The following is a 27,439-nucleotide window of genomic DNA, read 5'->3' as shown; positions in this document are numbered from 1 at the left end:
TCTCATGTAATAGAAAGAGATGCACCATAGGTGTTCCGTTGTACGTACAAGTCACGACACATGTGACGACAGAATTCTTTCGACCAATCGTGGAGCGTATACAGTCTATTGCTATTGAATGCTTTTTCAAGAACGTTTAACTAATTCTAAGAATAATAATATAGAAATATATTTATATATTTAGAATCGATATTTTTTGATCTACATGAACATATTTTTTATAAGTCAAAATATTTTTCACTCAACTTCCTTATTGCATAAAATTACTATCAAAGCATGTGAAATAACGTATCACATTTTCATAATTCTTGTCCTCCTTCTAACATGTCTTGTAGGAAAATGAAAGACAGAGAAAATACCAATATATTGAATGTTTTCATTTAAACACCCGACAAAATCGAAGAACATATGTTCTTTCTGAATCGTAACTATTTTTGTTGAATAAAATAATTCGATCTATGAATGGTCAATAGCTTACGACGGATCTCTCGTTAGTATTCCCCACACAGCATCCTCAAAGATGAAATACGTAAATAACTTATATAATAATAATATATATCGGCACACAAAGAGTTAAATTATCGCAGCGTCCTTAATTTTTGTCTACTATTAAATGTCAGACTGTATATCACTTTTCATAGTTCTTCATTTAAGGAGCCACTCCCAAACCTCCCCATTCATTGAAGCCATAACCGTGGTTCGGTCTGAAGTACGCTGGATTGAACGAGATTGGTTCCCCGTAGTCACGTGTCTGCCTCACGATCGACTGATAGTCAAATCTGTGCGCTTCTATTGGATGGCGGTAATATCGCATCCAGGCGATTAGTCCGTTGCTATCGGCGTCGCTGATTGACTGGCGGTTCCTTGGCCTATTTGGTCCTTCGAATCGGTAGTCTGGATTTGGATAGTTAGATTTTTGACGTCTGCCGCCTTCAAGGTAGTTTGGATTTTGACGCCCGTCATTGGGAAGTGCGCGCACTCTTCTGCGCGTCCGCCGGTCGACCTGAAGTGAAAAAAAATTTAAACGCTTTAAAGCACCTTTCTGTTCATTAATAAAACCATCAAACAAATACGTTAAATAGTCAATAAAATATGAAAAATGTACATCATTCACTAAACATAGTTGCCGTTTTCTGACTAACGTGATTGTTGGATAGGAGGGGAAATTTGATTATCTGGCCCCATAGGCATGAGCACGTGGATAAAACTTTTATTGATAATGTCGGTAACGAACAAATAGAGTTCACATTTACTAAATTCAGCATAGTTACCGATATTTCAACGATCTCTGTGGTCGAGCGGTTAAGATCCTCGGCTACGGATTCGGAGATGGCGGGTTGCGCATTTAAAAAAATATTTTATATTTTATTACACAATTAATATATATACATATATTTATATACATATACATATTTAAATATATATCTATATATATATATATATACATATATTTAAGAGTCTAACACACGAGTGTTAGACTCTTGTAAAGGTAAACATATGTGATGTGTAAATTTAAATAATTATACTGTATGTTATAAAATCACAGACATAGGAATTAATAGACGAGAAGATAATGGCGAGGGGTAAAATCAACTGTTGAAGAACGAAGGGGGTGAAGCTGACTGTGATTCGTCAATAAATCAATCTGACAGTAAATAGGCATCTCGCATTATAATATCACCATTTACTTCTTAAAAGTAAAATCTGCTTTTGAATGAATAGACATTTTTACATGGGAGCGCAAATTACTCGCCACGTTATGAACAAATTTGCGAAGTCCAAATTCGGCAAAAAAATTCGGTTCTATTTTCAGAGTCGAATATTTCGTTTAAGTATTTAGTAAAGACACTTTTATAAATGTTCATAATTTACTTCCCAGCAACCAACCAGCTTTGTGTTTCGCGTCCAGACGTTTCTCGATGTGATAGTATATTATGTTTCTACAACTGATCTATATTATACGATGTGAATATGCTTAAAATAAAATAAAATAATGCTTATATATGGAATGTAATACGACAATTGGGTTTATTCTCTTTTTCACATCTATTTTTACAAGTTTTCATAGCACAAGTCAACATTTTGTCGTGTTATTACGTAAAATGAACCGATGATGCCTCGACCATAGTTCGCACAAGAATTATGACGTCACGTTTTCAAATTTCACTTGAGGCCATACGCGAGCACAGCCGGCTCCAATGGAACCGGTATGGGGAGTGGGGATAATACGCTTTTAATCACTTAGGGCAGGTCTACTAATATTCATATGTCTATGTATAAAATAAATAAAAATATTTTAAAAAAATATATATACACGGTGTCCGGAAACTCGTAGTACAAGCGGGAAACTGGAGAATCTACACCACATGGGGAACCCAAATAAACATAAAGTTTTTTGATTTGAGCATTTTCACAAAAAAAAAAAAAAAAACAAAAAAAAATATTTTTCGGCTATTTTAGGGTTAAAGTTTTTCCTGGTGTTTAGGGTTGAACAACAGATGTTTTAACCCTGCAGAGCAGAAATATTTTATGATTACACCGGATTAAATAAAGGGTGATTTCAAAATAATGCTTCAAATCCGAGTTTCTTCATTTGTTTTACTTTCAAATAGTTTTAATTAGTTGGGTACTTTGATCTTCAGTAATAATTTATAAGAATTTGATTAAAAAAAAAAAATAACTTCTAACTCGATTTACTCGATAACGAAAGCTCAAATCAAAAAAAAATTACTACAAAATCGACTCCAAATGTAGATTCACCAGTTTCCCCGCTTGTACTACGAGTTTCGGGACACCCTGTATATATATATATATATATATATATTTATTGTGTAATAAATTGTATCAAAATGTCAATATATGTATATGAAGTAAATTTATACTCTTATTATTGCTCTATTAAATACCACTATTCAGAATCGCAATGCTGCTTGAAATGGCTTTAGCTGTGTTTGATGACCAGCTATGATTAATCAGGTACTTCCCCGGCTTCATCTTCCCCAACTTAATCCCTTCCCTACACCCTTCAGCCTCAACATACCTCAATTGGGGATGCCATCATCTCACTGACTCCAGATAGATGGGACACTTGTGTGCTACTGTCACAATTTATTTTTTAAATCATTTTTAGGAACGCGTCTATCTGCTGTTTTTTTTTAGTATTTTAGACGAAATATCACATAGAACCTTGTCTCAAAAGCACGATATTTGTCAGTCTCATGTTTCTTGAAAATTGTGAATATCTTTTAAATTATATTTTATTCTCATTGCGTGATATTTGCTAAATTATGTTATACAGGTTTTCCAATAAGAGGTGTTATTTTGAATAGCCCGCTATTTCGGTAGATGTTACTTTTGAAGCTGTCATTTTTTGACATTTGACAAGTAGAAACTACGCAATTAATAAAAATGGAACGATACACGCTTCAACAACGCATTGAAATTATTAAAATTCACTTGAGTGAATCAAATGCAAATCATCTTGAGTGATGAGGCCCATTTCCACCTCGGTGGCTACGTCAACAAGCGAAATTGTCGCATCTGGGGCTCGGAAAACCCAAGAGTTATTGTTGAAAAGCCTCTCTATCCTCAACGTGTGACTGTTTGGTGCGGTTTATGGTCCGGCGGAGTCATTGGACCTTACTTTTTCGAAAATGAGGCTGGAGCAACAGTTACGGTGAATGGATTGCGCTATCGAGAGATGATCAATGATTTTTTATGGCCGAAATTGGATGGTATTGATCTGGACAACGTTTACTTTCAACAAGACGGCGCTACGTGCCACAAAAGCAACGAAACCATTGATCTTTTACGATTGAATATCAAAATAACACCTCTTATTGGAAAACCCTGTATTTATAACATTTTTATAATATGGGATGGCTATTCATGTGTCATCCATCGGTACGGAAATGAATATCTCTATTTGAATGAAGTGGGTTCGAAACGCATCAATTCTATTTTTAAGAAAACAATATGATCAAACCTTAAAACTGAAAATATTTTCATTACATATGGATATCACATTCTTTTCTTATTGTAAGTTACTACCCTATTTCACCCAAATGAAAAACTTTTTTTGTTGAATAGATTAAAAAAATTAAAATTAATATGGCGTCTTGTCGTATTCTAGGTCAGTTTATTATCAACTAAGTAAGATTATTGACTGAGCGCAGCGAAGTCCTTTTTAAACACAACCATTTGGCATTTCGTCTATCTGAAAATTTGTTTGTACGTTCCGTTGTAAAACGGTGGCCGTTTTAGTGGTGCAGCAAAGTAAGTTTTTTTTTAAATCGTCGCGTTTATTTGAATTTTTTTACTCGAATTTTTTCAATATTATGGTACCTACCTGCCGCAAGAAAGATTTAAAAATGAACTATTGACGTCGATTTACGTTTCTTTGGACAAATTGTATAATTCCTTATTTGAAATTGTTACATAAAATATTTGTCTGTAGTTTATGAGATATTTGTACCTACTTACAAATGTCATAATTTCTGAGGAAATTGATTTATTAAATAATGAAACCATAAAATCTGCATCAATTGATGCATTCAAGCTGGATTGTAGGAGCCATATCTCTAAATAGTATAAAACAATTCGCTATCCGTGTCTGTTTGTGCGCTTGGTTCTTCTAAACTACGAAATGGATTTTGATAAGATTTTAACTATAATTTAGAGAATTTCTTTCGGAAGGTTTACATATAAAATACATGCGTAGTATATTTATAGAAAGTAGAAAAAAATCGGCGTTTTGTAATCAAGTCGTAAAAAAACTAAAATAGAAACATTTTTTACGCCAAGTCTGTTCTCAGAACTACTAGTATAATCCCGACACAGGATATTTGTGACGCATTTCATTCATCGTTTTATTTTTGTTTATACGCCAAGTCCGTTCACAGAACTACTAGTATAATCCCGACACAGGTATTTGTGATGCATTTCATTCAACGTTTTGTTTGTTTTTAAATTGGAAATTAAACTAGTCCGCAATTCAATAAAATTAACATTTTTCTATTTCCTCACTGCTTCTAATACTAAATGCGGAAATGTAAAACAGTTAATAAAATACACATTGCCTCTCAAATTTATTATTGGTTTTTGTGGACCTTGACTGGCTATATCTGCTACCATCTTCGACCGCATACTTCGTACAAGGTGTTCAGGTATAAAGTGCACTAACCGCTAAGTGAATTCACATGATAATTTTTTTCAAATTTCATCATTAAATTATATGGAAAAATATTTTTGTACGGAGAAAATGTAGAATTTAAAAAAAAGTTGTTTATACTTTTTCTTCTACCATCATGTAGAATCAACTCCCGAAGTTAGAGCATCAACGTACATCATCATGTAAAATAACCTCCCGAAGTTATTGCATTTTACCCCCAGACACCCTGTATATTTTTACCGTGAGGTGGTCAAAGTAATTCGACTTGATACTTCACATGATTGCGTTTTCTTAATTTTACATAATTTGAGTCATATCGGGCTTTTACGTAACTGTTATAAATTAAATTGAAAACAACATTACGACATAAATAAAAAATGAAACCTAAAATACAGTATATTTGTTAAGTTATCATCACACTAACTTTAAAGATCCCTTGAAATTTATACACGAGTAAATAAAAATTATTACTTTTATTATTAGCGACATCTCTAAGTTCATCGCCAAACCTATGTGTTCAAGATAATTGAACACGAATTTATTTTTGTGAAATAATATAATTCATCTCCTATGTGTCGGAGGTACACGTAGTGACAACTGACAACAAGGGTCAGGGCAGTCAAATCTAAAGGACATCGAATATTTTTCGCCTTTCAGATAATTTCGATAAATTCAGTTTAATTCGTAATTTTACACAATTGATATCATTTATGGGAATACCAGTTTTGAAATTAATAAAGAGTAAAAATTTACAGTAAAAAAAGATAGTGGAAATGCGATTTATAGTTTAGATTTTGCAAGAATTTGCTTGATAGTATGTAGTGCCGTTTATAGGTCATTGAAAGGCTTTGTTTACCCTTGAGTCCACGTATTTAACGTATCACCGTATCTACGTGAATGCGGTTGATAGAAAATACCTCCCTATTACATTTGTATTTTTCTATAGTTATTATACTTCCGTGTAATGTATCACTTTTAAATTATTACGAATTTCGTATTTTCTACGTGATCTACCAAAGACGGAAGCGCCCATATTCGAAAGTAAACGGACACAAGTAATTTCAATTGTGTACAAATAATTATGTCATAAAAATTCAAGTTCGCGCGTGGCAAGTCGGGTTCTCTAGTACGTGATGATTTTTCTATTGCGATGCAGAAAATGTTTGAATTTTTTCGTTTAAATAAAACTAGATTCCCTGTGTTCTATTCCTCAGTTTTTCTATGGGACATCATCTTTTCTTGCTTCCGCTTACTTACTGTTTTTAGAAGAGGCAACAAGTTTTACAGTGTTTTTTTATTAAAAATTACTTTTATTCAATTTCACTGGAATTTTCATTCGTGATGTCGAATATAATGCTTTGAACATGCCGTATGCAAACAACGCATCTGTTCGAATACTGTGTTCGTGTCAACTCTGGTTGCGACACGACACCTATACTATTTAAATGAAACACATTCTCTACATTTTTTATCGTAGGAATATATGGCAAGGCAATTTTGCAAAAAAATGTGTTGCAATTTTTGTTTTTGTTTAAAAAACGATTGAGTCCGATTGAATTATGACTCATTTTAAATTGTTGCTTGGTTTCATTGACGAGTTTTCCGCCCTTTCCCTCAATAAATAGTCGTTAACCTCTGTGATTTATTGGTAGCAATGTTTGACTCTAGATCCGGGCGTGATTCATTAAGTTTGATTCAATCAATTCAAATGAAAAAACAATCGGTGCCATTTTGTTTTTAGACATTTCAAAAGGCCACGTTATACTAGGTCGATTCTAGGTTCGTTTCAACTTTTGAAAAATTTATGTTCAGCTGACAAGAATAACAACATAACAGTTGTGCTTTTCTGCTGATCACAATTTGTTCAAATTGTTTTATTTGATTTTTCTATGTTTATATGTAATCTAGGAATATTACTAGCTTTGCTGGCATGCTTCGCCCTAGTTAATAATGTGTAACACATAATGTTGGTGTTATTATTATATGAAATAGGATGCTAAAGAATTATGTTTTAATTATGACCGTTCGAAACTAGATTTTCAGCCGAAAATAAAATAAAATCTGCTTACAAAAATTAATAGTCCTTTTAACAATTGCTGGCTAAAAAACCACAAATCCAAAAACAGGTAAACAAAAGTTCTGGCTTGTTTCCAAAATTGAATATTTTGCTACACTATTTAGTTGGACACTTTTACAAATGTGTTGTAATTTACCGACCTCACTCAATTTTAGAGTCGCTACTCCAGGCGGTTCGTTTAAAAACGAACATTCAGATCCTGCGCAGAAATGTCCCATAATTGACTGCTCTGGTTCTGATTAATTCAATGTGCGCTCTTCGGTAGTCAATGTACGCCTGTTTCCCAAAATATGGTCACGTAGTTTGCCTCCAGCTCGTAGACATGATGCCCAGAGTTTGCTGATGACCTAAAACTTTTCTTAGAAATACTTTAACTTTAGAAGGCTGCAATCAACTCCAATCAGATACTGATAGAGTTGTTGACTGGAGTAAAATAAATCGGATGTTGAGTTTAATATTTCTAAATGTTTAATTTTGTCATTCACTAGAGCCAGTCATACCTGGTATTACCGGTATACAATGGACGCCCGAAGCTTAAAACGTGTCTCGACAATGAAGGATCTTGGAATCATGTTTGATAGTATGATGACATTTCATGCTCATATTGAGACGGCATGTAGCACTTCACTGAGAATTCTGGGCTTTGTTCTACGAACTGCAAGGAATTTTAGAGATAACCGGGTTCTTATAGTTTTATTTAATTTCTTAGTAAGGAAAGTGGGTCAGTAATTTGGAGTCCACACCAGGTAAAGTATTCTCTCATGTTGGAGAGAGTTGAGAAGAAATTCTTGAGATTTCTCTACATGAGGGAGTATGGCTAACCCGTGGCTCTATCCTACTGTGTTTTTTTGTATGCTCGGAATGAACTATCTACGGGTCAGGAGGGATGTGCGCATTGCTACACATTTCTTCAGACTGATTCGTGGATGATTTTAAAACTCAGTCATCATGGAGAGCATTCATTTCTATGTTCCCGATGGTTATCTACGTCACCGACAACTCCCGGCCTGCAAGACTAACTTGCCAATGGTCATGCCTGTGGATAGAGCAATCTTGTTGAACAGAATCAATTCGGATATCGACATTTTTAGCACCAAGGAAGCTGCCTTTAGAAGGCAAGCTCTATTATTACTGGTATAGTTGATATACACACTGTTTATATTAAGGCGATGCACTACGTCGTGTAATATTTTAAATTGAGCCGCTATCAATAACAAACCTTACGTAGATGGCGATAAGGTTTAAATTCCCGTTTAACACCATCCGCCTGTTTTGATTTATGCAAGAAAAAAACATGGCCAAAAGGTGCCTTTTATTTTATTTTGTGGATGTTCAGGCATAAATATTTTTTTTTTCGATAATTTTATAAATAGCTTAATTTGCCACATTATACAATAAAATCATAACCGAAAATGGGTTCGTAAGTAGGAGATTTTGAACTTTAAAGCAGTTTTCATAGGCCTTATACACTATTTTTTTCTGGGCTTATAAAAAGACTTATCAAAAAAATGCTCGATTATTTCAAAGGTCAAGATGTATCTACTCGCAGTATCTAATTAAAGCATCTGAAACATTTCTAGGCGACCAAATTTACAAACCAAAAACACATGATTTTGCATTACTACGTATGGCATCGCCTTAGTGTAAGAATTCTTATTACCAAATGTATTTTAAAAACGCATTAAAATTAACAATTTTGTAATGCTTTTAAAACAAATAAACTGAATTGAATTGAATAATATTATGGCAAGTATATCAATTTAGATGTCAACTTGAATATCGCGAATTTGGTATAACGATGAGCACGTTAATATTAAAATAACTACTATAAAGTAAGCAGTTAACTTCATGCTAGTGTTGGTGGCCGTGACATTATCCTGGAGTATTTATGTATAATTAATTATATGTTTGTTTTGGTTTATTTTATAGGTTAACGTAAACCCGCGCGATGTGTTAGTTTGCCTTTAAGAGGAAGCTACAAGCCAAAAATGTGTATATTCTTGGTATACCTTATATTTTAGGTAATAGACATTAAAATCGCTTGACAAACGGAGTCTTAAAACGTTGGATTTCAAGCACGAACTGGTTTTTATTTATTTTGTAAATAATTTTGTAAGAAAGCAAAAAAGTTAATTCCATTGAAATTTCCATTGAAAAAATATATATATGTATAACTGTTTTGTGGTAGCTGTAGGTACGTCCTTTCTACTAATTTCTACGATTTCAAACAGTTGATAATAGTTGACCATTAAGGCGAAGCTTAATGCTGAATCACTATTCTGATTAATCTTCATAACGAATTGGTGTACCTACATTATGAATACCAAAAAATATGCTCTAGATAAATTGAAGATTTTCCTATCGTTTCGCTTGAGTAGAATACAAATGAATAAAAAAATACTCACTAAAAAATATAAATGTAAAGTACTAAAAAAAAAATTTTCAATAGAAATATAAAAGCATAAAATAAACAACTTTAAAAAAAAAAACAGTATTTTATCTAAGATTATCTGTGACAGTTTCACTTGATTAATTTTTTTGCTTTCTTATAAAATTATTTACAAAATAAATGAAAACCAGTTTTGTGCTTGAAATCGAACGTTTCTAGACTCCGTTTGTCAAGCGATTTTAATTCCTATTACAATATAAGGTATTCAAGAATATACAAATTTTTAGTCAAAGTGCCGTTACTCGGTGTTGCCATAGCGCCCAACATTTTTACGCAGTTGAGAATTCAATGCAATATACGAACCGGTCGCTTTTACGTCTCGTTTTTATTTTCAAGAGCTCGGATGTGGAATGATTTGCTGACATCTGTGTTTACTCCCTCCTACAACCTGACCCTACTCAAGACCCAACTGCACTACTTTATTTCCTCAAAAAGTCCTTCCGCACTTCCCCCGGGACCTCTTGTATGGAGTGAATATATATTTTTTTAAATCAACCTGTTAAAAACATTTTTTTACTATATTTATTTTATTTATAATGTATTAAACTTGGTTTGTCTGACCTTCCTTCCCAGGGACTGGAGTTAACCGCAATACCAACCTCGTCAAATGCCGGGGAACCGATATTTGATTCGTATATTAACTGCTGTAATGTCATCCAATTTCGAGGTGTTATTTTGAATATTAATTAAGAATTAATGATTTTTTATGGCCGGAATTGGATGGTATTGATCTGGACAACGTTTACTTTCAACAAGATAGCGCCACGTGCCACACGAGCAACGAAACCATTGATCTTTTACCGGAAAAGTTTCCGGACAGTAGTGTTATCTCTCGAAGAGGTGATCACAATTGGCCACCGAAATCTTGTGATTACACCTTGCGACTTCTTCCTTTGGGGCCACGTGAGAGAGAAGGTCTACGCCAACAGCCCAGTGTCGATTCAAGACCTTAAAGATGGAATTCGTGAGGCTATCGAGGACATAAGGCAGCCACTTTGCGATTTGGTTATGGAAAATTTCATGAAAAGGATATGGTCCTGTAGGCGTGGTCGTGGTGGTCATTTGACTGATGTTATTTTTCACTATTAACGGCATATCTTCCTCTTTATAATGAAATAAACATTCGATCATTTATATTAAAAAATGGCATTTTTCTTTGAATATCAAAATAACACCTCTTATTGGAAACCCTGTAGAATGCATTGTCATCAACAACGTATGTATATGCCGAGTTTCAGCTCGATCGGATGTCGGGAAGCGGGTTGATTTTCGCTTCCAAGATTTGCATTCATTCCCGCAAACAAAGTGAAATTCAAATAGGTGTATTTGAGAAACGTCATTACTGAAAACTCGTAGATTAGTACCTATACATTGTATATTAAAATTAGGATCACGTCGACTTTTTGTTCTGTATTCAAAAGACGGGAGCAATTTTTGAACTCCGCGTTCGCTGCCCTCAAAATCAAAATTCATAAAAATAACGTTTCTTTTTCTACGCAAAAATTTCATTTCTATAGAACTCGTAGTTTTGGTTATTTTTCTCGAATTCCTTTGATGTAATACGACTTCATCGTCTGACACGTTCTGTCAGACGATGCTTCTATTACCAACAGGGCCGGCCGTAGGCAATTGGAGCAGTCCACTCCGGGCGCTGAATTATCAAGGCGCCAACAGTCCTAATACATCACCCTTGAGATTATTTTTCACAAAAATGGCGCTACACAAACATACAACTCATCCCAATATCATTGATTACAGTGATCACCTGCATAGGCATCTACTTGTTTTGACAAAGGGCGTCTAAATTTTACATCTATGGATGGGTTGTTTCAAAGAATTTGAACAATTCATCAAATTTCAATGTCCATGTTTGTCACTAATTTTTGTCACTCAGTGTTTGTCACGCAATGTTTGTTAGTCAATATGTGTCACTCGAAGGATGTCACTCAATGTTTGTCACTAATGTTGACGCATTGAATGACTGAAAAAAAACTAGTTACGTATTTACAGAGTTTGGAAAAGAAAGCTCAGACCTATCGTTTGAGACATATCTGAGCTTTTTTGGTTTATAGGTTTGTTTGTTTTTGTAAATTTTACAAAAACGCATGAAAAAATTAATATGTGTTATAAAACGTTCTATCGTTTTTACGGAAGCGATTACCGAATACTTCGGAAACGAGTGTGTTATCCGTTTGATTAATTGGTATAACGGTCAATAGGGTAACCCGTTCTATCATTGATTGTGGTCAATTATTATAATTTGGTGATTTTGGAAAGTTATGGTTTTGTCATAGAAAAATGTTACATAGTCAATTACGGGAATTACTGTACGGGGCCGATCCTTCCGGAGTAATTTCAGTTACGGCTTTTTTGCATTTGGTTGGGATATATTCGTCATACCGGACGAAGCTATTGTTATAGACCCGTTTTCACGAGTGGAAGGATTCTGCGAGTCTCAGGACGGGTTATTTCACAAAATTCAAGTTCTTTAAAAGTTATATTAAAGTTCTGTTATCATCCAAGTACTGTGAAGAGCAACCTGCCCATGATGAAATAATAACAGAACTTGAATATAACTTTCACAGAACTTGAAATATTATGAATTGTTCAACAACAACTGCCGTTGTTATGATACTCAGATTTTGAGGTTCAAAATGTGAATCTCGAATAAAATAACAATAAATGCAGAACCTATTGTAATTGATGTTGATCTTTTATTGTTTAAGAACATTTTAAGCAAAAAACATTTGGCATTTAGCCAATCAACTGAGATATAAAAAACAGATAGAAACTTGTTTTGAAAATCACTTAAATCATCTAAACTCAGAACAACGGGGCTCTATCTGATTAATTTAATTACTTTTTTGCACAGAATGTTATAAAACCTTTCAATTACAATACTTTCTGCATATTAACTTTTTTAGGAATGCAAATGGAACTATGTTGCTCCAATACATATTATCTTTGCCCGTAAAATTTGCAAATTGAACATTTTGTTCTAAAAATATAAGTGGAGTTTTTTTAACAGTACTGATTTGCTTTTAAATTACGAATAGAACCTCGTTGTGCTAAAAAATAAATGTAGTATTTTAAATAGAACTTTGTTGTATAATTATCCAGGAACTTACAAAGAATTTTGACATATTTTAGACAGGATTTTAAAGAGAGAAAAAAAATGTTAATTTTGGTCGTAATGTCAGTTAGAAAATTGCTGTTCCAAGGGAACGACTTTCCAACATAAGTATTCTGTGCTTGTAATGTAGATGAGCAAACAATAACTGATTATTGTGTGGGCATACTTTTACTGTAAGAAGCTGAGTATTTACGTATATATGAACAAAGCAAAATACACCTTTCCTAAGTGAGATTTACGAAGCCGTCCATTTATCCTTTAAGAAATGTCCGTTGGGCAAGTATTGTTCGTATTATCATGCAAGGTAGACGTTAAATCAATCATCCAATGTTATAAGTGGAAACTCACCTGTGTCTTTGTCCGTGCGACTTGGTCGAGCTTGTCATTTGTATCCCATCTTTTTTCAATCGTGTGTTTCTGATCGAAATCCATGGCTGCTTCTATCAATTTTTCTTCATTCTCTTCATCTTGGTCTATCACTGTCACTCCCAATTCTTTCATCATATTGCCATAAGATTTTTGATCTTTAGTAGCCCTCTCTTTTGCTGTTTTAGCTCCCAAATCATAATTTCTATATATTTGTGCTGTTACAGAATCTTCCTTAATTTTTTGAGCCTTCACAATAGCTTCTTTATCTTTTTGGGATTTCACAGCAGCTTCCTTATCTTTTTGTTCTTTAGCAGCAACTTCCTTATCATGTTGGGCTTGTACAGTATCTTCCTTATTTTTTTGGGCTTTTACGACATCTTCCTTTATTTTTTTAGCTTTCTCCCCAACTTCTTCGTCTTGTTCAGTTTTCAAAGCATCTTCCTTTGTCTTTCTAGCCGTCAAATCTTCATCCTTATCTTTTTCAGCTTTCAAAACATAAACGGTTTCTGGAAATCCGGATGTTTCAGCTGTGAACATATCTTGATTTTCCTCGGCTATTTCTGGTTCATCTGCTCCCTCGTAACTGGGTTTTGTTGAGTAGTTCGTTTTGAAGAATAGTGCCTTATGTATGCCATCACTGTTTATACCATTATCTTGGGGTTCTGTTGTAGCTAATGTTTCTTCTTGGTATTGTGGCGTGGTGAAATATTCATTTGAAAAGGAGTCTGTTCCGTGCTGACTGGTATTTTCTAGCCATTGATCCATTTCATATGACGATTCATCTGTATCTTTTATTACATTTTTTGGCGGCCGTAGAACACTTTCTTTATAATCAATTTCTTCCAGAGGTTTGGCATTCTTCTTTATTGTATTTAAGTTTATTTGCTCTTCTCTGTTAATCGAACCCGCGGCCTCAATCGTATCAATTTTTTTGACACCAATTATAACTTTCTTGAAATTATCTTTTTGATTTACTTTTACTGGGTTTCCTGCCGCTGGTCTACTGTTCACTAATTTTGTTTCTTGGAATTTCTCATTTAAAGATTTTTCCAGATTTTCTGAAACTTGGTTTATCGATGGACTGACTACACTATTAGATTTTCCTTTCTGTAATTTCCCCTCCTGTAAAAGTGTAATGTTACTGTTTTCTGATGGCTGTGTTCCATATTGTTTTATTTGTTTACCGTTTTGAGGTTTTAGAATTTGTACGGTTGTTTTTGTGATATTCTCAAAATTAAACCAATCGCGTGCTACGTCCGAGCTTTCTATAGGCTGTTCATATTTTATTAGTTTCTTCAGCCTTTCATTATCTATGACTTCTAATTGCCAATCCTTTTTAAGGTCTTTTGAATCCTTCAGTATTGTGAATTTGGTGTTTTTCATTACTTCTGATTCGTCCATTTGTAAAACCGATTGAATGAACGCCTCTGTTTCTGGTTCGCCTAAGTAAAGCACATGCACTCTCACATCTTGCTCTGATCCATTACTATCAGCCACTACGAATCCATCTTTATGTTCCACGATTTTTCCCCCTCTAATGTCTATTGATGAAGATTTATCACTTGATAGAATATAATTGTCTACCACTTTATCTCCAGATTCGTAAGTATCTGCTGAAGATTTCGCTCCAGTATTTTCGCGTCTTCTATCTTCATTTGATTTAGAATTAATAGTTTTTATTATATCCAAAACAACTTTAGCTTTTGGTTTTTCATTTGGACTAAGAGTCATGATTGAAATCGCGCTTTCAACCTCCTGTAGGCTCGGCGTACTCATCTGACAGGGTCCCTCCTCCAATATTTTAAACTTGTTCATATTATGTTCAAACACTTTCCTACCTGTTATACCTGATTTAGAAGAAGAAATTGTAACACCAAATTTTGAAGGAACAGGCGTGGCACTAGATTTAGATGAAACTAATTTCGGAGCACTTTTAATGATGTCTGATGAAAATTCCGATATTTGGTTGGTGGGATCTCTCAAGTTGTGCGTAATGTTTATACTATTTTTAAGCAGAGATGCCCATGGACTATCATCCCCTTCCAGCTTTAAAAAGTCTTGCTCTTCGTAGAAAGACTCCGGTTTCTGTGATTTCAAAATTTTTTCAATAATATCTTGTTCAGAGTCTTCGTTTTCGATGTTTATAAACTTAATGAAGACTGGTTCCTCCTTGTGATCGATTTCTGCAGTTGTCCCTTCACCGTCGATGGTTTCTGAACCCTCTGAAAAATAGTTTGTTTTGACATTTAGTTGTTTGTTTTGTTCTCCTTGTTTCTTTTTGGTTTGTCCGTTCTCTCGCAACACTTTTCTGATGAACTCTTCCGTGGCAGGGTCATCCGAGTCCAGCACTTTCACCTGGATGCCCTGCTGCCCATCTTTTTCATTATCTCCTAGCGAAGGGCTGATGTCCTTCACTTTGAATTGATTCAGAAGAGTCCTGAACGCCACATCCTTTTGTAGTTGAGAAATGTCGATTTGTTTCTCCTTGAAAGTATCAGTTTTCTGAAAACAAAGACTGCTTTAGATTTTTCTAAATGCTTTAATTTGATAGTTTTGTTTATACTACTCGTCTTTAGTGAGAATTTGTGGACAGATTATTAGTAGCCATGTTCATCAAATGATCATTTGGGTCCGTTGGAAAACGGATAGTGTCATTAAGGCTTAGATTATAGTTAGGCGATAGTATATGTGTATTTACCCTGTGGCAATGACTACACCTGTTATTGAGATATTATTAATATTGTTTGTTTTGTATCAAATATTATATAGTACGAGGCCTCCCCAGCTTCGTGGTTAGAGTTAAATTTAGAGTTAAACTTCCTTACCTCATTCAGTTCATTCTCCAAGCTCTTCCTTCCAGTGGCATGTCTCGAACCTGCGTGATCTACGTCAAGTAGTGCTCCGAACGCCCCGCAAACGAGGGCGCAGAATATCACCTGGAAAATTAATTTATATATTTTCTTTCTCAACCAATCAAAGACTTTTCGAAGTCACGCAACGCTTTTAATTATAATTGAAAAATCACTTTGGCCATAAACTCACGATAAAAATACGTATAAACATTAATTATTTAAAAATAAATAGACGAAGCTTTTTTATAGCTATTTACCATCTTTTGATTTAACTTATTGGGATGATGTAACTTTTCGCGTTTTGCGTATTTCAGGAATATTATGTATAATTTATTTTATTCGCTAAAAAATTTACTTATACTTGGGGATGTGGTAGGAAGACGAGAATGAATGATGTTATGATGTCCTACCAGCGGCTTTATTGGAGTAGTCAGATTAAGGCGAAGCTTAATGTTAAATCACTATTTTGTTTAATCTTTATCACGAATTGGTGTACATTACCAATACCACAAAATATTATTTAGATAAATTGAAGGTTTTCCTATCGTTTAGCTTGAGTAGAATACAAATATAAAAATAAATTACTCAATTAAAAATATAAATGTAATCTATAAAAAAAAATATTTTCAATAGTAATGTATGAACGCGTAAAGGAAACAACTTTAAAAAATACAGTATTATAGTTAAGATTATCTGTGACAGTTTCACTTGATTAACTTTTTTGCTTTCTTATAAAATTATTTACAAATTAAATTACCAGTTTTGTGCTCGAAATCGAACGTTTCTAGACTCCGTTTGTCAAGCGATTTTAATGAATATTACCTACAATATAAGGTATACCAAGAATATACACATTTTTGGCTTGTAGCTTCCTTTTAAAGAGTTCACACAGAGTAGCCAGAGTAGTCTCACAGTTGTAGCCGACGATGAATGACGATGTCGTCATGGTAGTCGATGTGCATCACGATGGGATGCATGTAAGCCACATCACGGTGGGATGTGAATCCGTTGATGTACATCACGATGGGATGCATGTAGGCCACATCACGGTGGGATGTGAATCCGTTGATGTACATCACGATGGGATGCATGTAGGCCACATCACGGTGGGATGTGAATCCGTTGATGTACATCACGATGGGAGGATGCATGTAGGCCACATCACGGTGGGATGTGAATCCGTTGATGTACATCACGATGGGATGCATGTAGGCCACATCACGGTGGGATGTGAATCCGTTGATGTACATCACGATGGGATGCATGTAGGCCACATCACGGTGGGATGTGAATCCGTTGATGTACATCACGATGGGATGCATGTAGGCCACATCACGGTGGGATGTGAATCCGTTGATGTACATCACGATGGGATGCATGTAGGCCACATCACGGTGGGATGTGAATCCGTTGATGTACATCACGATGGGATGCATGTAGGCCACATCACGGTGGGATGTGAATCCGTTGATGTACATCACGATGGGATGCATGTAGGCCACATCACGGTGGGATGTGAATCCGTTGATGTACATCACGATGGGATGCATGTAGGCCACATCACGGTGGGATGTGAATCCGTTGATGTACATCACGATGGGATGCATGTAGGCCACATCACGGTGGGATGTGAATCCGTTGATGTACATCACGATGGGATGCATGTAGGCCACATCACGGTGGGATGTGAATCCGTTGATGTACATCACGATGGGATGCATGTAGGCCACATCACGGTGGGATGTGAATCCGTTGATGTACATCACGATGGGATGCATGTAGGCCACATCACGGTGGGATTTGAATCCGTTGATATACATCACGATGGGATGCATGTAGGCCACATCACGGTGGGATGTGAATCCGTTGATGTACATCACGATGGGATGCATGTAGGCCACATCACGGTGGGATGTGAATCCGTTGATGTACATCACGATGGGATGCATGTAGGCCACATCACGGTGGGATGTGAATCCGTTGATGTACATCACGATGGGATGCCTGTAGGCCACATCACGGTGGGATGTGAATCCGTTGATGTACATCACGATGGGATGCCTGTAGGCCACATCACGGTGGGATGTGAATCCGTTGATGTACATCACGATGGGATGCCTGTAGGCCACATCACGGTGGGATGTGAATCCGTTGATGTACATCACGATGGGATGCCTGTAGGCCACATCACGGTGGGATGTGAATCCGTTGATGTACATCACGATGGGATGCCTGTAGGCCACATCACGGTGGGATGTGAATCCGTTGATGTACATCACGATGGGATGCCTGTAGGCCACATCACGGTGGGATGTGAATCCGTTGATGTACATCACGATGGGATGCCTGTAGGCCACATCACGGTGGGATGTGAATCCGTTGATGTACATCACGATGGGATGCCTGTAGGCCACATCACGGTGGGATGTGAATCCGTTGATGTACATCACGATGGGATGCCTGTAGGCCACATCACGGTGGGATGTGAATCCGTTGATGTACATCACGATGGGATGCCTGTAGGCCACATCACGGTGGGATGTGAATCCGTTGATGTGCATCACGATGGGATGCCTGTAGGCCACATCACGGTGGGATGTGAATCCGTTGATGTGCATCACGATGGGATGCATGTAGGCCACATCACGGTGGGATGTGAATCCGTTTATGTGCATAACGATGGGATGCCTATAGGCCACATCACGGTGGGATGTGAATCCGTTGATGTACATCACGATGGGATGCCTGTAGGCCATATCACGGTGGGATGTGAATCCGTTGATGTACATCACGATGGGATGCATGTAGGCCATATCACGGTGGGATGTGAATCCGTTGATGTACATCACGATGGGATGCATGTAGGCCACATCACGGTGGGATGTGAATCCGTTGATGTGCATCACGATGGGATGCATGTAGGCCACATCACGGTGGGATGTGAATCCGTTGATGTGCATCACGATGGGATGCATGTAGGCCACATCACGGTGGGATTTGAATCCGTTGATGTACATCACGATGGGATGCATGTAGGCCACATCACGGTGGGATTTGAATCCGTTGATGTACATCACGATGGGATGCATGTAGGCCACATCACGGTGGGATTTGAATCCGTTGATGTACATCACGATGGGATGCATGTAGGCCACATCACGGTGGGATGTGATCCGTCGATGTGCATCACGATAGGATGCCTGTAGGTCACATCACGGTAAGATGTGAATCCGTGATCGCGGTCACGGTGGTGAAGTCGGTTAATATTTAAGGATTTTTATTTTATTACGGTTGTAGTAATGGTGTGATAACATGTTTAGCAATGCATTTGATATGTTTAATGTTTTTAAACGGTTTATTACCGTTCTTTCTAGTCAAAAGTAAAAAAAATAAGCCCATCTCCATTCTAAAATTGGTGTCGACTTGTTTCGATGCAGTGGCGCAACATGTTTAACCGTACGCCATTTAAACACGTGAACTATGAAACAATCAGCAAAGACGATAAATGCCTCGTTAAAAAGGTACAATTCAACGTAAAAAAAAATAAATCAGTACTTGTTTCAAAAAAAAAATTATTAAGGTTTTTTACTTTCCTACCAAATGATCAAATTAACTAAATTTGTATAAAAAATTATAAAATGTTCATATTTACTTGAAAACCAAATCGAAGAAACTAATTTCTTTGTCTGTCATACGATTTAATATTCTCAAATTTGTTTTGAATTTAATTGTCATTTTCAAAATTGGAATTGATTGTGTGAAGCATTCAGACATGCTAAAAAGTAGGCAAGATACCTGGTAAAAATTGGAACTGGTATGTCTATAATTCAGACAAAAATCTCGTGATTATTTTTACGGGTCGGCGCTAGTCATCAAACATAACAATTTCGGTTGTCTATGCGTGAAATCTTTTTCAATTTACTCAAATTTGCTTTGAATTTAAGTGTCATTTTAAAAATCGTCTCTGATTGTGTGAAAAATTCACATAAGCGTTAAAGTAGGTAGGTTTTAATTGTTATTTTAAAAATTGGAACAGATTTGTTTTAATTTCAGACTATCCAGAGACTTTTTTAGAATATCGTAATCACCATGATACTCACTCCTGTTCTAAAAACAAGCATTCGCTTTTATAAAAGAGAAGGAAATAAAAGTTTAAATCATCAGATAAAATAAATAAGTGTGCTGTAAATCTATTATAATTTTTCAACTAGCATTCTTTTTAAATATAGAAAAAAATACAATTAATGGTCTAACTTTGCTTAGATTTGACCACAAACAAAGTAATATATAGGTTGTTTCACTGTGTTTTTATTCTCGAAAAAAATTACAGTATTGAAGGTATTTTTATGTTGAAGAATAAATTTCCTATAACGATTTAAAATATGCCATTAATAAATTCTGCGGCGTTGATGTCACGCCAGTGAGCCCATGGTTTAACCCGAGTGATGTGTATTGTGAGGCTGAAGATAGTGGTGAGAAAAAGGAGAAGGAGAAGAGGAAGGTGGGGATGTACCTGGCTATTCAGATCTGGTCATCAAACACGGCCAAAGCTATTTCAAGCAACGTTTTACTTCGAGTGGTGGTCTTACACCCGGGCGTCTTTGAGGGTATCTTCCACTCTGGAACGTGCCGCCAATAATATACTATATACAGGGTTTTCCAATAAGAGGTGTTATTTTGAATAGCCCACTATTTCGGTAGATGTTACTTTTGAAGCTGTCATTTTTTGACATTTGACAAGTAGAAACTACGCCATTTAATAAAAATGGAACGATACACGCTTCAACAACGCATTGAAATTATTAAAATTCACTTGAGTGAATCAAATGCAAATCATCTTGAGTGATGAGGCCCATTTCCACCTCGGTTGCTTCGTCAACAAGCAAAATCGTCGCATCTGGGGCTCGGAAAACCCAAGAGTTATTGTTGAAAAGCCTCTCTATCCTCAACGTGTGACTGTTTGGTGCGGTTTATGGTCCGGCGGAGTCATTGGACCTTACTTTTTCGAAAATGAGGCTGGAGCAACAGTTATGGTGAATGGATTGCGCTATCGAGAGATGATTAATGATTTTTTATGGCCGGAATTGGATGTTATTGATCTGGACAACGTTTAATTTCAACAAGACGGCGCTACGTGCCACACAAGCAACGAAATCATTGATCTTTTACGATTGAATATCAAAATAACACCTCTTATTGGAAAACCCTGTATTATTTGAAATGTCTTAGAATGTCATAATGACGTTGTAGCCAGTTGGAACCGTTTTGGAATGTGCCGTTTACCTACGGTTACAGAAAAATAAACTTTAAATTTGCATACCTTTTTAATGTTACTCATTGTTTGTGAAAATATTTTGTAGAGCTTTTCAAGGCGAAAATAAAGCTAGTTTTTCTGGTTAGGTTATGCTACGTATACATCCGCGAGCCGAACTGCCGAACTGAACCTCAACTTATGGGAAAGAAAAGCAACCGCAAATGGCGCGACACGCCGCTTGCAGTTTATTCGTTCCTTTCCCGTAATTCGTGATACGGTTCGCGTTTCGGTTCGCAAATGTATACGTAAACATTCCAGAATTACGAATAATCAATAACTGACAATAAAACACTCCTCTCATAGGCCGAAATGTTTTGCTTGTGCAATAGTACAAGGCGAATTGAATACAAGACGCCTGTTTGGGAACCCGACCCAATTTAACTCAATTACTAACCGGTTATATGCATATATTGTAATATTTATAATCAAGTGTTGACTTTTATTGAATTTGAATTAATATCGCATATTTTCATTCGTTTAAGACGATGCACTACGTCGTGTAATATTTTAAATTGAGCCGCTATCAATAACAACCCTTACGTAGATGGCGATAAGGTTTAAATTCCCGTTTAACACCATCCGCCTGTTTTGATTTATGTAAGAAAAAACATGGCCAAAAAGTGCCTTTTATTTTATTTTGTGGATGTTCAGGCATAAATATTTAAATGTTGTTCGATCATTTTATAAATAACTTAATTTGCCACATTATACAATAAAATCATAACCTAAAATGGGTTCGTAAGTAGGAAATTTTGAACTTTAAAGCAATTTTCATAGGCCTTATACATTATTTTTTTCTGGGCTTATAAAAAGACTTATCTAAAAAATACTCGATCATTTCAAAGGCCAAGATGTATTCTACTCGCAGTATTTAATTAAAGCATCAGAAACATTTCTAGGAGACCAAATTTTCAAACCAAAAACACATGATTTTGCATTACTACGTAGTGCATCGCCTTAACCCGCGTGCGCATCGCAAAAACCTTGCTGCGCCACTGCTGCGAAGAATGTATTTTGATATTCAACAATAGTGTGTAATAACATGTGCTGAAAGCATTATGACTTTATCATTTTAGAAAGGAAATTATACAAATTGGGTTACTGCGCCAGCGAACAATGCACTTTCTTCCTTTCTTTTTTTTCTTAAGAGAAACAATCATTCCCGCGTAACGATTAACCCGACAGTATTCTGATTTCCTCCTACTTCCGTAATTTATTTATTTATTTATTAACGCCGATTATAGCGGCTTTTACAAAAGAATAACAATTTTTTTACATATGAATACATAATATACATAGATAAAAAAATATATAAATATGAAACACATAAAAGAGAACAATAGAAATAGTAGTATCAACATAAAAAAGTACAATGAGTAGGTTATTATAAATACAATACAACATATTATAAATCCCGGATATTATGTAATGAGTGTTAAGAAATTAATACTTTAAAACTGTATTTGATTATAGTCAATCTGAGAAGCGCTGACAGACAGTTTTAATTAAGTAGATAGTGTTAGTATGAGGTTAAACTAGCAATGTTTATAGGTTCATCCAAAACATATTTATTTCCAAGTACATGCAGGCGATTCATTATGGAATTGAGTTCAGCGTTAGATCCTGTATTGTTGCAATGATAGGGTAATTTGAAACGAACTGATCGACTAGGTACATGGAAACATATTAACGAAAGAAGTTCAGGGGAGTTCAACAGGTAATTTTTTAAAAAAAAATTTTATAGTGAAATACCTCACAAGAGTCCCAACTGCTCCCGTCTGGAGCCAGTGAGACTATGGCATCCCCAATTGGGGGATGTTGTGAGGCTGAAGGTAAGTGGGGAAGGGAAAGAGGAAGGTGGGGAAGTACCTGGCTATTCAGATCTAGTCACTAAACACGGCTAAAGCCATTTGGAGCAACGTTTCAATTCTGAATGGTGGTCTTACACCAGGGCGATACTGGTAGTATCTTCCACTCTGGAACGTCCCGCAAATATACTATACATTATTTTAATTAATTAATTGTGAAATAACACAAATTAATCAAATAAAATTTATTTGCGCACGCCGGGTTCGAACCCGCGACCTTCGGAATGGCAGTCCAATGCGTTACCACTGGACTATGCCGGCCGTCAAAAGGTAATAATAAGCAAAAGATGTTGCTTGTGCAGTGATGGAGGACGTCGCTAGCGGAGTATTGAATCGGCGACGACTGGATGGGAAACAAACAAATTTGTCAAAAATTCACATTTAGGTTACAATTAAGGCGAAGCTTAATGCTAAATCACTATTTTGATTAATATTTATAACGAATTGGTGTACATTATGAATACCAAAAATATGCTTTAGGTAAATTGAAGGTTTTACTAACTTTTCGATTGAGTAGAATACAAATAAAAAATAAATTACTCAATAAAAAATATAAATGTAAACTACTAAAAAAATTTTTTCAATATAAATGTATGAACGCATACAGGAAACAATTAAAAAAAGTATTATAGCTAAGATTATCTGTGACAGTTTCACTTGGTTAACTTTTTTGCTTTCTTATAAAATTATTTACAAAATAAATAAATACCAGTTTTGTGCTTGAAATCGAACGTTTCTAAACTCCGTTTGTCAAGTGATTTTAATGTCTATTACCTACAATATAAGGTATACCAAGAATATACACCCCGGCACATTTCGACGCGTACCTTTTTTAGGGTGACCGTATAAATAATCAAAATGACAATTGAACACACTTTTAAAATGTGATATAAAGTCATGAAAAGTAATGAAACAATAATCATTTTAGATGAGGTTACGTAGGTGTGGTTAGAAGGTTAGTTGTTTTCATCGCTTTTGACGACTTTACGGTGTGTTGAAATGTCATTGTATTGAGATATCATGAAACCGTTTTGTAGACAGTTCATTTAGGGGCGTGATTAATCCGTTGGAATACGTTGCTTATCTTTAAGGCTCCGTAGTAAGCGTTCAAAAAGAAGAAGAAGGTGATTTGATTTGTTTTTATTCTCGCGGCTCTATGGACGTTACCCTTGGCTTTACCCATCGATTTATATATTAGGCATGACCAATTACCACTCCCTAAAGACACGTAGAGGTATTGCTTTGCTTAAATATTTTTTTCATCTAATAAACGGTCACTTATCTAATAATGAGATACTGGCCCAATTAATTTTTTTTTGTACCAGAGTCTCACTCTCGAGGACGTCATCACAATCTTCTATACAGGGTGTCCGGAAACTCGTAGTACAAGCGGGAAACTGGTGAATCTACATCACATTTGGAGTCGATTTTGTAGTATAATTTTTTTTTATTTGAGCTTTCGTTATCGAGTAAATCGAGATTGAAGTTGATTTTTTTTTTTTTTTTTTTTTTTTTTTTTTAATCAAATTCTTATAAATTATTACTGAAGATCAAAGTACCCAACTAATTAAAACTATTTGAAAGTAAAACAAATGAAGAAACTCGGATTTGAAGCATTATTTTGAAATCACCCTTCATTTAACCCGGTGTAATCATAAAATATTTCTGCTCTGCAGGGTTAAAACATCTGTTATTCAACCCTAAACACCAGAAAAAACTTTAACCCTAAAATAGCCGAAAAATATTTTTTTTTGGTTTTTTTTTTTTTTTGAAAATGCTCAAAAAAAAAACTTTATGTTTTTTTGGGTTCCCCATGTGGTGTAGATTCTCCAGTTCCCCGCTTGTACTACGAGTTTCCGGACACCGTGTATAGTAGAGCAAGCCGCACTAATTTATTTATGGACTCACCTGTGGGGAGAGCTACGTGCTTTTTGAATGCAATAGATAAAAAAATAGATTTATTTTTTGTGTCCTATAGCGCATTTGCGAGATTTTTGGCATTGCATATACATTGCATAAATGGTACAATTATAACGTCTTAGGCTATATTACCTGTAATTGTTATAAATAAATGTACAATTTATATATAAATAAATTTTGAAAGGGATATATGAAAATTTGAATGTTAGAGGGAGCGCGCTAATATTACAAAAAAATGTTATTATAGCTAATAGGCGTAAGCTAAAATATTTAATAACAATAACGCCTGACATATTTATAATAGAGGAAAATCTATTGACAAGTGTATGACTACAATAGCAGTTCAGTGAAATCATGACTACATTATGTGCACTGCAATGTACAGTGTGTAGAGATAGGTTTTAGAAGTTTTGAACGCATTTCACTTTGTCCATGAAAATTCCTAACTAAACATTGACATTGTAGATGCCTGTCAATTATTTAAAAAATAGTTTTCAATACTATATTTGGCTTTGAGATATTTACAAAATATTATCCGTCTTCTGAGGTTTAAGTAACATAAAACGTTAAAACACTATTAAACTACATTTTTGACAAAAAAATAACAAACAGACCAGTTAGACAAGCGTACAAAGAAAACATAAAAACTCCGACAGTAAATTCAAGCTTTGGACAAAGACACTACCAATACCATGCTATAAAAGCTTTCAACAGTGTAAAACTTGAAATTAAAATTGAGGAAAATAAAAATAAATTCTCACACAAAATTACAAAATGGATTAAAGAACAAAAAAGACAATATTACCAAAATGTCATAGCATAAAATAAAAATAAAACCTACACGTAACACACAAAACCAATATAAACACACATCACTCAAAAACACAAAAGATTATATTTTAAATGTATTATTTCCTCTTTAGGTAAATGTATTATGCAGATTATATTTTCATATTATAAAATGAAGGCCTCAGCACGGGCAAACCACCCAGTGAGGCCAACATTACTGGAAAACTTTAAAATGTAAAAAATATTGTACCAAATAAAAATAAAAATTAAAAAAAAAGAAACACTGTGATTTTTGTAACGTTTTAAATAAAAGAACCAGATGTGTTTTTTCAATTTTCGGAGAATACTTTGCGATATTTTTGCAAAGAGGGAATTAAATATAAGTACTTTTTCAACTCGGCAAAAGTAAAGAGATTACCCTAAAAAAATGACATCATGTATTCAAATGTTTTATAAATCGGTAGAAAATCGGAATGCGTGAAAATTCTGCTCGAAATCGTAAAACTAAATAGTAAAATCGAAAGTATGGTTGAACGTTTGATCAGTGGCCAGTTCTGACTAGCCAGGTAGGTACGTACTTCGTCACCTTCCCTCTTCCCCGTTTTTCTCTCCCCCGCTAACTTCAACATCCCAACATTTCCACAAATGGGGATGTCTTAGTTACAACTGCTCCGGCAGTGTAAACGCTTGTGCGCTATCGCATAAACCATAACAACAATCCCCAATAATTGAGCTTTGTTGTGAAGCTGATTGGAGTGGAAATGAGACGACGATGGGGAAGAGGAAGGTGGGGGTGCCTGGCTATTCAGATCTGGTCACCAAACACGTTCATTGACGTACCCATTCGTACATTCACGAAAACGGCGCCATACAAATTTTCTGACTTTATGTCCGGGTTAAATCTTCCCCATAGGAAAACCTAAACCCTTCCACACACTTTTCCACAAATGATCATCTAGTCAATCAACATTATGCAAGTGCATTATATAAGTAAAATAAATACAAAACAATACAAGAACAACACGTCAATTTGCCAGAGATCAAATGGGAAAATAATTCACCGACTCCAGATATTTTCATATCAAAGAGTTCGGAAATCCAATCATTATTATTTCATGCAAGGTTTTCATTCTGAATGGGGTTCTTTCACCTGGCAACTTAAAGCATCCATCTACCACTCCAACCCTACCCTACATTTTTCTCACTAACTTCGTTCTCACAACATTTTCCTAGATCTAGTCACACTGGCTCTGGGAAGTTTACACTCTTGTGCAGTATCACACAAAACACTGACTGATTCCGAGAATGGAAAATAATACTTTTTAATAGTTATTTCTTTAAAATTTGTTGCATTTATTAATTATTTGCACTACATCAGGGAAACACGTAAACTTTAACCGACTGCAGAAGACATGAAGTCATTGCTAACAACTGTTTGATTTTAAATTTATGGTCGTAATATTTTATTCTTGTTTTACTCACCGCATGGGCACTCATG

General features: G+C 35.3%; 2 protein-coding genes across 6 annotated transcripts in view; one reads left to right on the top strand and one right to left on the bottom strand.

Moving 5' to 3' along the window:
* Positions 1 to 27,439, top strand: part of Rbcn-3B (WD repeat-containing protein Rbcn-3B) — a 140,718-nt gene that overhangs the window by 69,894 nt on the left and 43,385 nt on the right. The gene's annotated exons all lie outside the window — the stretch shown is intronic.
* On the bottom strand, positions 13 to 27,439 carry LOC149410623 (uncharacterized). Its single transcript, XM_089648038.1, has 4 exons — positions 27,424 to 27,439; positions 16,024 to 16,134; positions 13,178 to 15,700; positions 13 to 1,003 (listed from the first exon to the last, which is right to left on the bottom strand). Exons 1-4 carry the CDS (start codon positions 27,436 to 27,438, stop codon positions 650 to 652), a joined length of 3,003 nt encoding a protein of 1,000 aa, XP_089504164.1. The 5' UTR covers position 27,439; the 3' UTR covers positions 13 to 649.

Source organism: Hesperophylax consimilis, chromosome 27 (assembly GCF_061612785.1).
Source record: "Hesperophylax consimilis isolate HC1 chromosome 27, BYU_Hcon_1.0, whole genome shotgun sequence".
NCBI lineage: Eukaryota > Metazoa > Arthropoda > Insecta > Trichoptera > Limnephilidae > Hesperophylax > Hesperophylax consimilis.
The sequence above is the reverse complement of the archived record's forward strand: the minus strand, read 5'-3'. Positions and strand labels throughout refer to the sequence as shown.

Excerpts from the sequence above, each read along its gene's own strand:
- LOC149410623 (XM_089648038.1), bottom strand. Across the intron at positions 15,701-16,023 it reads TGGAGAATGAACTGAATGAG|AAAACTGATACTTTCAAGGA; the intron begins GTAAGGAAGTTT and ends CTTTGTTTTCAG. Across the intron at positions 1,004-13,177 it reads TCGCACGGACAAAGACACAG|GTCGACCGGCGGACGCGCAG; the intron begins GTGAGTTTCCAC and ends TTTTCACTTCAG.